The following is a 12,893-nucleotide window of genomic DNA, read 5'->3' on the forward strand; positions in this document are numbered from 1 at the left end:
CCACTGTATATTAATGGACTTGCAATAATGGTCATTTGTGAGCACAGGAGGCTGGGCTAGATGGGCCCCCCTTGGGCCTGATCCTGCAGCAGCCAGGCTCTTCTGTCCTTATGGAACCGCCAGGCCCAGAGGCAGTCTGTCCCAGTTCCTAGGTCCTTTGGGGCATTTGGCCATTGAGATAACAGGACGGTGGCCTAGGCGGGGAGCCCTTTTGGCATGATCCAGCAAAGTCTGTTTCTGTCGTTGCAGGAAACCTCTGGGAGGAACTGAAGGACGACAGCCTGGGTAGCGACCCCCTAGTGCTCATCGCCTCCTCCTCTTCCTCCTCCTCCTCCTCCTCGGCGCCCGGCCCTTGCTTCTCGACCCTGTGCCAGATGGATGACGACAACAGTGGGAAGTTCAGTGCACACGGTGACGCTCAGCACCACACCTTGCCTGAGATCCACCTCACCACCCTCTACTCTGCCTTCATGGACCTGGAGACGGGATCGCCTTCCTTCTTGAATAACTCCGGCTCCAAACCGGTGGCTTTGGTCTAGGCCACCAGGCCAAACGTCGCCCGTGCCAATGTTGGGTGTGGAACCCCAACCCAAGTCCGCCACTGATGCTCAGCAAGGAAACAAAACTCACTGCTTCTGGACCCGGACTGCAGAAACCCGAGGCGTGTCCAAGTGCCGTGGTGCAAATATGTAGATATGCACAGAACCTTAGAATTGTAGATTCAGAAGGGACCCCCAAAGGTCATTCAGTCCAACCCCCTGCAATGCAAGAATTGCAACTAAAGAACCCCTGACAGATGGCTGTCCCACCTCTGCTGAAAAACCTCTGAGGGAATCCATTTCTCCGTTGAACAGCTCTTGTGGTCAGAAAGTTATTCCTGATGTTTCGCTACACTCTCCTTTCTTAGCAATTGAATCCATCGCTTTGGATTCTCCCTTCAGGAGCAGCAGAAAACAAGCCGGTTCCATCTTTTCAAAACCCAGATTGTCGTAGGCCCCTGGAACGGCAAACCACAGTTAGCCAGAGATCTGTTAAAACCATGTCGGCGTCAAGCCAGTGTTCCTGGAGAAAACCTGGCCGAGGCTCGCAGGGAAGGAGTCAGGTGGCAAGCCAACTCCCGTTCCCCTTTATTTTCAAAGCCCATCTCTTTTCAAATACCCCTCAGCCTGCAACATTCTGCTCAGCAACCACAAACTTCAATGCCCTTTTGGAAGTAGGTTTGGGGGCCTCAAGGGTGTGTGATGTACAGGGGCTGTGGCAGGGTTAGAAAAATATATATGTGGATGAAGTCTCTAACCCAGTGGGCCGCCGCCACCACCCTCGGCTCCATAAATTAATCCCTGGTGCCCCATGCCCTATCCTCCCTTATCAAAAGTTTTATTCTGAAGAGGGTGACCTATTACAGAAGACAATACAGTCATACCTTCGATCCCGAACGCCCTGGAACTCAGACATTTTGGCTCCTGAACGCCGCAAACCCGGACATGATTATTCCCGTTTGCAAACGTTCTTTGGGAACTCGAACGTCTGACGGGGCTTCCGACTGGCTGCAGGAGCTTCCTTCGTCCAATCAGAAGCTGCGATTTGGTTTTGGAACATTTTGGAAGTTGAACAGACTTCTGGAACGGATTCCGTTTGACTTCCAAGGTACGACTGTAACCCAACAGAATTCAAGACCGTCACAATTAACTATGCATTTATTCCAAATCAACTTAAGGCTATTTAGCTTAATTCCATAAAATGGATCAACATAGAGTCATAGAATTGTAGAGTTGGCAAGGACCCCAAAGGTCATCTAGCAGGAATCACAGTTTGATAATCTGACAGGTGAATATCCAACCTCTGTTTAAAAACAGAGAACCTGCCGCCTTCCGAGGTCATCTGCCAAGGTCAGGCGTAAGCCTCCTTGATGTCAGTGTAGCTTATTTCTGAATGGGCTCATCCTGGATTGCACTACAAATCCCCCACAAGAAAACTCACGCCTTGTTCGTTTCAATAAAACAGTGAACCTGCTCATTTTAAACTGCTTCTTTTCCTTATATAAAGTAGGAAGTCTATACGTTTGCTTTCTTCCACGTACACAGACTGAGCCATAAGCAGCCTGCGTAAGTCTTCCCCATTAATTTCATCAGATTCTCTGCACTGGGGGAGAAATCTAATTCAGTTCGCATTTATGCCTGGGCCGGCCTGATTCTTACTCTCCACAAACACCTACGAAAATTGCATTTTGCCGAATTTTGTAATGGTTCCAAAAATGCATGTATTGGAATAATGCAAGCTGAAAAATGGATATAATAGAGAGAAGGAAAACTCTGTTGCAAAAATGTGCCTTTGGGGCACAGTTACCTACAAAAAATGTTTTTTGACTGGTCACCCATCACTAGGTAAAGGTACCCCTGCCCGTATGGGCCAGTCTTGACAGACTCTAGGGTTGTGCGCTCATCTCACTCTAGAGGCCGGGAGCCGGCGCTGTCTGCAGACACTTCCGGGTCACGTGGCCAGCGTGACGAAGCTGCTCTGGCGAACCGGCACCAGAGCAGCACACGGAAACGCCGTTTACCTTCCCGCTATAAAGCGATACCTATTTATCTACTTGCACTTAAGGGTGCTTTCGAACTGCTTTCGAACTGCTAGGTGGGCAGGAGCTGGGACCGTACGACGGGAGCTCACCCATCACTACCTGCCAGCAATTTGCCACCAGATTCCTGCTCCGAGAAGTCTTACATGCAACAAATGTATTGCTACGGGCAAGGAATAAGGGTCATTTTCTTGAAAGGAAAGCCATTTGTTCTATATAGCTGCAGATACAAACACATATATAATGTTACTAGCAGGGAATGAGTCCAGCACTGCCTTGGATTTAAAAAAAATCCCTCAAAATTGTGGTTTTTAAATAGATGGTGTAATTTGTGAGTTTGGACCAGTCACACCAGTGACTGGTCAAGGAAAATTGCCACACCCACCCCACTGGGCAAACGCTTGGGCCAAGTTGGGTGTTGATCTCTCAAGTGACGCCCAAACCTGTGGAGAACAAAGAGATAGGCAGCCAAACCCCCTTTCCCCTTTCATAAAATCCTAGATTCATAGTGTTGGAAGGGACCCTGGGGTCATCTAGTCCAACCCCCCTGGAAAGCAGGAATCCCAGCTAAAGCGTAATTGTTGTTGTTTAGTCGTTTAGTCGTGTCTGACTCTTCATGACCCCCTGGACCAGAGCACACCAGGCACTCCTGTCTTCCACTGCCTCCTGCAGTTTGGTCAAACTCATGTTCGTAGCTTCGAGAACACTATCCCACCATCTCGTCCTCTGTCGTCCCCTTCTCCTTGTGCCCTCCATCTTTCCCAACATCAGGGTCTTTTCCAGGGAGTCTTCTCTTCTCATGAGGTGGCCAAAGTCTTGGAGCCTCAGCTTCAGGATCTGTCCTTCCAGTGAGCACTCAGGGCTGATTTTCTTCAGAATGGAGAGGTCTGATCTTGCAGTCCATGGGACTCTCAAGAGTCTCCTCCAGCACCATAATTCAAAAGCATCAATTCTTCGGAGATCAGCCTTCTTTATGGTCCAGCTCTCACTTCCATACATCACTACTGGGAAAACCATGGCTTTAACTATACGGACCTTTGTCGGCAAGGTGATGTCTCTGCTTTTTAAGATGCTGTCTAGGTTTGTCATTGCTTTTCTCCCAAGAAGCAGGAGTCTTTTAATTTCATGACTGCTGTCACCATCTGCAGTGATCATGGAGCCCAAGAAAGTACAATCTCTCACTGCCTCCATTTCTTCCCCTTCTATTTGCCAGGAGGTGATGGGCCCAGTGGCCATGATCTTCGTTTTTTTGATGTTGAGCTTCAGACCATATTTTGCGCTCTCCTCTTTCACTCTCATTAAAAGGTTCTTTAATTCCTCCTGCCTTTCTGCCATCAAGTCAGTGGCTCTTTGCCTCCCCCTAGTGGCTCCCGTGGGCCATGCCTGCCGTCAAGTGATCTCCGCCTTCCCAATTTTCCCACCTGGCTTCAGATTCAGACCTGGCTCTCTTGTTGCCTGCCCACCACCCAAGGGGGATTTAAAGAGACAGAGGCTTGCCAGAGATGCAGATGTTCTGAGCCTCCCTCTCCGCCCAAGGGAGGGGTATTTATGGGTCGCCTGGCAAAGCATGGAGGGCTGGGAGGAGATAAAAGGGGGAGAAAGAGCTGGTGACCTCCGAAGCAGCTGGTGGAGAAATCTCCGGCAATGAGCAAGCAGCGTTGCAACACAGGGTTACGCAACAGTGTGTGTGGCAAGAACCGACGCTCCCTGAGAGCTGGTGCTTCTTCTCCGCCTTCTCACCAAAGTAAATAATGCTATTTATTAAATTTATATGCCACCCTTCATCCGAAGACCACAGGGCGGTTTAAGGGTATAAAAATGCAACAGTCACACTTGCTTATTGATAAACAGCCAGCCAGCCCCCTTCCACACACACACACACACACACACACACACACACACACTTGCAGGGTCAAGGGCTTCCGGTGGAGGTGGCGCCCAAGTCCTGCTCATGGATTTCCACTGTGGGAACAGGAGGCTGGACTAGACGGGCCCCTTTTGGCCTGATGCAGCCAGGCTTTTCTTAGGGAGGTCTAGTCTGACAGCAGAACCTCCATGACCAGGGACAGTCTACCTGTGGATACCATAGGATGGGGAACAGATGGAGGGTTGCTGCTGTCGGGCTCAGGTTGTGCTTTGGGGCTTCCCTTGGGGGCCTCTGATTGGCCGCCATGAGGACAGGAGGCCGGGATAGATGGGATGTTGGCCTGCCCCAGCCAGGTACTTTCTTACATTTTTAGGACCTCAATCTGTTGGCAATCACCACCTGAGCTTCCTGATAGAAGGAACAGGGCCAGATTTAGGTTTGATGAGACCCTAAGCTATGGAAGGTAATGGGGCCCTTTATATGTCTGGCTGTCCTTTATCAACAACAAATTGTTGCTGTTTTTTGTGTTGAATATATGCTTTATACATGGTAATTTATGGACCTAATAGATATCTAAAGCCATTTGCACATAACAAATAGTATGTAGGTTTTATTTTATTTTATTATCTTATATTATATGTAGGTTTTATTTTATTTTATTATCTTATATTTTGGAAATGCATATCCAGTGGTTTTTTTCCTTTAATTTTTTTGGGGGGCCCCAAGAGAGTGGGGCCCTAAGCTATAGCTTGTTTAGCTTATAGGTAAATCCGGCACTGAGAAAGAAGGGTGTTTGAAAGCCACGGGGAGAGCCAGGGGAAGCAGGCCCCGTGCGCCAGAGTGAGTCCCAATGCTTAGGTGATATATAAATATTGCAAATAAAATAACTAACGGCAAAAGCATCTGGGTGGTTTGCAAAGGGGAAAATTAAAAACGTAAAATACAATAGAAAACTAAGCTCTAACACAGAATAAAACCAGTGACAGTGAATGGCAATGAATTTAAAAAGCAGTGGAAAATGTTTACGACTGGTGAAGTCTTCACCTGACACCTATGAAGGTCGTTGTAGAGACACTTGGAAGACCCCCTGAGGCTGCCAACACCAAAAAGTGTCTGTCTCTAGTAGCTGACCTCATAACATCTTATATTTGTAAGTTGGAAGGAACCCCCTGCAATTCAATTGTTTCCCTTTGTTCTGCCTTGCAACAATTGGCAGAAGAGAAACTCGCAGGCATGGGACGTGCATGCTCATAGCATTGGGAGGGGCATATTTCAAATTAAAAGCCAATTAAATTGTTTGGAAAGAGCTGCCTGCGCGTTGCCAGCACCAAATGGAAGTCCAGCACCACAAGTGATGGTTTTCAAGTGAATTCCAGAGGCTGGGCTTGCGCCTTTTCCTTTCTGCACATTTTCGCACTGAGCATTGGTCCACGGCAAAAAGGAACCCCGGGCGGCGCATATGCTTTTGCCATGTTGCAAACACGGAATCCACTGCTTCATTCCACCCCCAGCCCTGATTTTGTGCATCGTTCCTCCTGGTCCTTGCTGAAGAACTTTGCGCTTCTTGGGGGGGAAGAGAGACATATAGAAGCAAATCATCTTCTTCTTCCTGCCGGTTTATGTGAACAGGGTTGCCCAACCATTTCCCTCATCAAGGCACAGGTGGCTTGCTTTGTCAGCCCTCCGTCATTGTGCAATGCCAGCCAGTCCCAGTGCCCAGCACACCCACCTCCAAAACATGCCTTTTCTAGCTTTTGGTGATTCACTGGGGCTCCTATTCTGCAGCCCAGGCAAAACAGATTCAGGCAGGCAGCCTGCTCAGAGGCCTCTCTGCTGTTTCCTGTTTGGGAAGCAGCCTTTGCCAAAACACATCTGGAGGGCACCCCAGGCTGGCGAAGAATGCACAAAAACGGCTCAGCCTCTGACATTGAATGATGATGATGATGATGATAATTCTATCCGGTGGTACCTCAGGTTAAGAACTTAATTCATTCCGGAGGTCCGTTCTTAACCCGAAGCTGTTCTTAACCTGAGGTACCACTTTAGCTAATGGGGCCTCCTGCTGCCACCACGCCGCCAGAGCACAATTTCTGTTCTCATCCTGAAGCAAAGTTCTTAACCCGAGGTACTATTTCTGGGTTAGCAGAGTCTGTAACCTGAAACGTATGTAACCTGAAGCGTCTGTAACCCGAGGTACCACTGTACCTCGGTTTAAGAACAGTCCAGTTTAAGAACGATTCAGTTTGCAAACTCCACAAAACCGGAAGTAGTGTCCCGGTTTGCAAACTTTACCCCAGTCTAAGAATGAAAGCCGAATGGTGGAAGGGGACTGGCAGAGGGAGGCCTCATTAGGGAAAGCCACACCTTGGTTTAAGAATGGTTTCGGTTTAAGAACGGACCTCCGGAACAGATTAAGTTTGTAAACCAAGGTACCACTGTACTGCCCTTTATCCAAGGATCACAGGGTGGTTTATAAAATGAAAATACAACACATACCACAGTAACAAACAAAAGCAATGCCACACACACACATAGATGGTTTAATTAGCCAAAGGCATGGGAGTAAAGGAATGCGTGTGCCTGGCACCTAGAGATGGCTCTGTGCCCAGCCTCCATGGTCAGAGGGAGTAATGCATCTGAATACCAGATGCCGGGCACAACAGGAGGGGAGAGAGCTTCGGTGCACAGGAATTATAGAGTGGGGACACCGGGGGGTCATTTAGTCCAACCCCCTGCAATGCAGCAATCACAACAAAGGAAATCCTGACAGATGGCCACCGGGCCTCTTTAAAAACCTCCAACGAAGGAGTCTGCCGCCTTCTGAGGTGGCCCATTCCACGGCTGAACAGTTCTTATCAGCAAGAAGTTCTCCCTAATATTGAGTCAGAATCTCCTTTGATTCATTGGTTCGCTGGAGGTCTTTAAACAGAGCTTAGGTGGCCATTTGTCAAGGATTCATTAGCTGGGATTGCTGTGTTGCAATTCTACGACAGGCAGCGATTAGATCTGTGAGAGTTAGCTCACTCATACGCCCATTTTACAGATAGGGATTGGCGAGGCCAAGATGGAGAGACGTCTAGCCGTGCCCGAGACCACACATGGAGGCTTTGTGGTTCAAGGTCAGCAACATTTTTTCATTTTTTCACCACCCTCAGGCCATGTGGTGGGCCAGACCATTTTTTGGGGGGGGGGAGAGAAAGAATTTCTATGCCCCACAAATAACCCAGAGAACATCCGCCACGACCTGAAGCAGCTCGGGCAAGGAATCCTTGGTGCAGCGGGGAGGTCGGTACACCAAAAGGAATCCTGTACTGCCCCTATTGCCCAACTTCCAGAACATGCACTCAGAAAACTGGGTCTTCCCAATAGGACGCCTGGTGCAAACTAATGACTTCCTAAAAATCACTGCAACCCCCCCTCCCCGCCCACATGACCTGGGTTGCTGTGCGTAAGAGAAACCTGGTGGACAAGCAGCGGCAAGGACAGGCCCATCTGCTTCATCCAACCAAGTCTCTGTTACACATGCCAGGTCAAGTCCCCCATCCATGATCAAGTCATGGATGGCAGTGGTCTTATAAATCATTGACCTGGCATTGCACAGCAACACTTTCAGGTCATGTGGGTATCCCTTGCTGATTCCAGTATTCATCCGGTCAGGACCAGACCCGGAGGCAGGGATAGTCCTCAGACAACGACTAAACCTGCCTCCCCTGTAATGACATGGTCTGGTCTTAGCGTAACTCCTCCTCCTACCCGTGATCACTGAGATCGGTTGTCCCAGTGCATTCCCCCCTGTGAAACATATCCCAGCCATTTTGTGGGCTGGGGCCCATTCCCCGGCAGCCCTGACCCCTCCCCTTAAGAACAAAATAACCCCTTTAAAAAAAACAACAACAAAAAACCCAATACAAATAAAACAGTACAAACAAAAAACAATAAAAATTACAAAAATTACAAAAACATAAAATCAAACAAATTCCCAGGCCCAATAAACATCCACCCCCCACCCCCCCCCACATACAAAAAATTCAAAATAAAAATTTTAAAACATTTTAAAAGCACTCTGCACCCCTCCAGCAGTAACAGCAACTGTCCTAGTGAGGCCTGTCAGGCCCTGCCCTGGGCCAGATGGTGAGTGGCAGGAAGGAGCAGGGCCCTCAGACACTCACATACAGGAGAGTCCTCCTGGGCAGCCGAGCGCAGCAGTCCTTATGAGGCTTCAGGCCGCGCCCCAGGCCAGATGGTGAGTGGCAGGAAGGAGCAGGGCCCTCAGACACTCAGATACAGGCGAGTCCTCCTGGAGACACCTAGCTTGGTTGTCCTAGGGGATTTTAACATCCATGCCGACACGACCTTACAAGGGGCCGCTCGGGACTTCGTGGAAAGCATGGCCTCCATGGGGCTGTCCCTGAATAAGTCTGGCCCAACCCATAGCCGCGGACATGCCTTGGACCTGGTGTTTACCTCTACGGATGTTGGTGATCTGACACTAAGTAAAAGTGAAACGAAAGAAGTGCCATGGTCAGACCACTTCCTGGTGCAACTGGACTTCTCTGCGACCCTTCCCCTCTGCAGGGAGGTGGGACCGATTCGGATGGTCCGCCCCCGCCACTTAATGGATCCAAATGGTTTCCAGAGAGTGGTAGGGGATGCTTTATCCCATGCTGATGGCCTTTCAGCCGATTCCCTGGTGGCCCGCTGGAATGTGGAGTTAACCAGGGCTATTGACTGTTTGGCTCCGAAGCGCCCTCTCCGATTGCATGGAGCCCGGAGAGCCCCGTGGTTTTCCACGGATCTGAGGGCAATGAAACAATCGTTGAGACGGCTAGAGCGCCGGTGGCGGATAACTCATTCCGAATCTGACAGGACACAGGTTAGAGCTCAACGTTGAGCCTACCAAGTGGCGATAGCGACGGCGAAGAAGACTTTCTTCACCGCCTCTATTGCATCTGCAGAAAACAGCAGCAGGAGACTCTTTCAGGTGGTTCACAATTTAGCGGAACCACCTGTAACATCGGGGCCCAGTACGGGCCACATGTTCTCCTGCAATGATTTTGCAAAATTTTTTGCAGATAAAATCGCTCAGATTCGGGAAGAAGTAGACTCCACCGTGGGAGCAGGGCCAGGGCGGGAGAGTGCTAGAGTCCTGTCTGGTCAAGTTGTGTGGGATCAATTCCAATCTGTTACCTCCGAGGATGTGGACAGGCTGCTTGGACGAGTGAAGCCAACCACCTGTCTCCTGGATCCTTGCCCATCCTGGCTTATAAAAGCTAGCCGGGAAGGACTGGGCGATGGGCTTCGTGGGGTGGTGAATGCTTCCCTCTGTGAGGGATCCTTCCCAGACCCGCTGAAAGAGGCGGTTATTAAACCGCTTCTTAAAAAACCATCTTTAGATGCGGCCACAATGGCCAACTATTGCCCAGTCTCAAACCTTCCATTCTTGGGCAAGGTGATTGAGCGAGTGGTTGCTGAACAACTCCAGGCACGCCTGGAAGAAGCGGACCATTTGGATCCCTTCCAGTCGGGATTCAGGCCTCATCATGGGACTGAAACTGCCTTGGTCGCACTGGTTGATGATCTCCGGCGGGCTAGGGACAAAGGTGAGAGCTGTTTCCTAGTTCTGCTGGATCTCTCAGCGGCGTTTGATACCATCGACCATGACATCCTTCTGGACCGTCTTGAGGGGCTGGGAGCTGGGGGCACTGTCATACAGTGGTTCCGCTCCTTCCTCCTGGGCCGTGTTCAGAAAGTGGTGTGGGGGATGAGTGTTCAGACCCCTGGGCTCTCACTTGTGGGGTGCCCCAGGGTTCTGTCCTCTCCCCCATGCTTTTCAACATTTACATGCAGCCACTGGGAGAGATCATCAGGAGGTTTGGGCTGGGTGTTCATCAGTATGCAGATGATACCCAGCTCTACCTCTCTTTTAAATCAGAACCAGTGAAGGCGGTGAAGGTCCTGTGTGAGTGTCTGGAGGCGGTTGGAGGATGGATGGCGGCTAACAGATTGACGTTGAATCCTGACAAGACAGAAGTACTGTTTTTGGGGGACAGGAGGCGGGCAGGTGTGGAGGATTCCCTGGTCCTGAATGGGGTAACTGTGCCCCTGAAGGACCAGGTGCGCAGCCTGGGAGTCATTTTGGACTCACAGCTGTCCATGGAGGCACAGGTCAAATCTGTATCCAGGGCAGCTGTTTACCAGCTCCATCTGGTACGTAGGCTGAGACCCTATCTGCCTGCAGACTGTCTCGCCAGAGTGGTACATGCTCTGGTTATCTCCCGCTTGGACTACTGCAATGCGCTCTACGTGGGGCTACCTTTGAAGGTGACCCGGAAACTACAACTAATCCAGAATGCGGCAGCTAGACTGGTGACTGGGAGCGGCCGCCGAGACCATATAACACCGGTCTTGAAAGACCTACATTGGCTCCCAGTACGTTTCCGAGCACAATTCAAAGTGTTGGTGCTGACCTTTAAAGCCCTAAACGGCCTTGGTCCAGTATACCTGAAGGAGCGTCTCCTCCCCCATCGTTCTGCCCGGACACTGAGGTCCAGCTCCGAGGGCCTTCTGGCGGTTCCCTCACTGCGAGAGGCCAAGTTACAGGGAACCAGGCAGAGGGCCTTCTCGGTAGTGGCGCCCGCCCTGTGGAATGCCCTCCCATCAGATGTCAAAGCGATAAACAACTACCTGACATTCAGAAGACATCTGAAGGCAGCCCTGTTCAGGGAAGTTTTTAATATGTGACATTTTAGTGTATTTTTCATCTCTGTTGGAAGCCGCCCAGAGTGGCTGGGGAAACCCAGCCAGATGGGCGGGGTACAAATAATAAATTATTATTATTATTATAGATGCATTTTTTAAAAAAGGACACATTCTATTCATGTAAAAACACACTGATTCCCGGACCGTCCGTGGGCCGGATTGAGAAGGCGATTGGGCTGCATCCAGCCCACGGGCCTTAGGTTGCCTACCCCTGTTCAAGGGGATGCGGTGTCAGCCCCAGGTCAAATCGGTTCTTGCAAAAGTCAGGCTGTCTCGCTCCACGGCTGCACATTTTCCACGATGCCTGCAAAGGCTGTATTTCTGCCCACAAAAAGATGGGCACTTGTCCAAATGGTCTTGTGATGGCCCTAACCCCCTGAAGTTTATCCAGGTTGTCATCTTATTCTTCCCCAAGACTCCTTTCAGAGCAAGACCCAAGCAAGAGTCTTCCAAGGAGGGCATTGCTCAGTGGGAACCCCCCCCTTTCCCTCCAACCATTTATTCATGTGAGGCTTTTAAACAAAGGTCAGATGGCCATGATCCAGCAGGCTCCTCTTACCGAGGTCCAGTGCTTTTTTCCCTGGGGGTATGCATACCCCTCAACATTTTGTGCATTCAAGTTTGGCCTCATTGAAGGGCAGCATTTCAATAGGAGTAGGAAAATGAGAGTACCCCTAAACATTCTTCCTTAGAAAAAAAAAAAGCACTGTGGAGGTCTATTGTGACAGCAGAACCTCCAAGCCCAGCAGCAGTCTACCTCTCAATACCAGGCAATGGGGAATAACTGGAGTCTTGATGTTGCACTCAGATCCCATTTGCAGAATTCCCTTTGGGGCATGAGGTTGACCACTGCGAGAACAGGATGCTGCACTAGGCAGGCCGTAATAATAATAATAATAATAATAATAATAATAATAATACCGTAATTTATTTATAACCCGCCCATCTGGCTGGGTTTCCCCAGCCACTCTGGGCGGCTTCCAACAGACTATTAAAATACAATAACCTATTAATCATTAGAAGCTTCCCTAAACAAGGCTGCCATTAGATGTCTTCTAGAAGTCTTGTAGTTGTTTATTTCCTTGACATCTGTTGGGAGGGTATTCCACAGGGCCGGTGCCACCACCGAGAAGGCCCTCTCCCTGGTTCCCTGTAACCTGGCTTCTCGCAGCGAGGGAACCGCCAGAAGGCCCTCGGTGCTGGACCTGTGTCTGGGCGGAATGATGAAGGTATAGTGGACCGAGGCCGTTTAGGGCTTTAAAGGTCAGCACCAACACTTTGAATTGTGCTTGGGTTCATCCAGCTGTTTCGGGGATCATGTGACGTTCTTATATATGTCTCTGTGTGGTCGTGTACATATAGAAATCTGGGAGTTTCAAAGGGCCGCCGTGTCACCTGCTATGGACTTCATGCAGCCTTGGCTCCGCCCACCTTTGCCTCTGGCTCCGCCCCACCAGCATGTGGCCCTGAGGAGGTTTGTGATGAGGGAATGTGGCCCTCCAGCTGGAAAGGGCTCCCCCTGCCTGCTGCAGAGGGAAGAGATTTGCCCCACTGCCCTGATTTTGTCCTTTGGGTGCCTCCACGCTCGCAGGTAGTCTACCTCTGAAAACCAGGCAATGGGGAAGAACTGGAATGCTTCATGGCTGAGTGAGAGGCTGGGGGTAGGATTTGAACCCTGGTCTCTCCCAG

General features: G+C 50.1%; 1 protein-coding gene across 4 annotated transcripts in view; it reads left to right on the forward strand.

Annotated features, from left to right (window-relative positions):
- The window catches only part of FOXN1 (forkhead box N1), a 48,071-nt gene extending 46,058 nt beyond the window's left edge, over window positions 1-2,013 (forward strand). For all 4 annotated transcript variants that reach the window (XM_083715123.1, XM_083715122.1, XM_083715120.1 and 1 more), the window contains one exon: window positions 250-2,013. In XM_083715123.1, the coding sequence (XP_083571249.1) occupies window positions 250-539 (290 nt within the window). In that variant the 3' untranslated portion in view covers window positions 540-2,013. The remainder of the gene's footprint in view (window positions 1-249) is intronic.
- Window positions 2,014-12,893: the final 10,880 nt, after the last annotated feature.

The sequence above is a fragment of the Podarcis gaigeae genome, assembly GCF_964106915.1.
Source record: "Podarcis gaigeae genome assembly, chromosome: 15".
Taxonomy (NCBI): Eukaryota; Metazoa; Chordata; class Lepidosauria; order Squamata; family Lacertidae; genus Podarcis; species Podarcis gaigeae.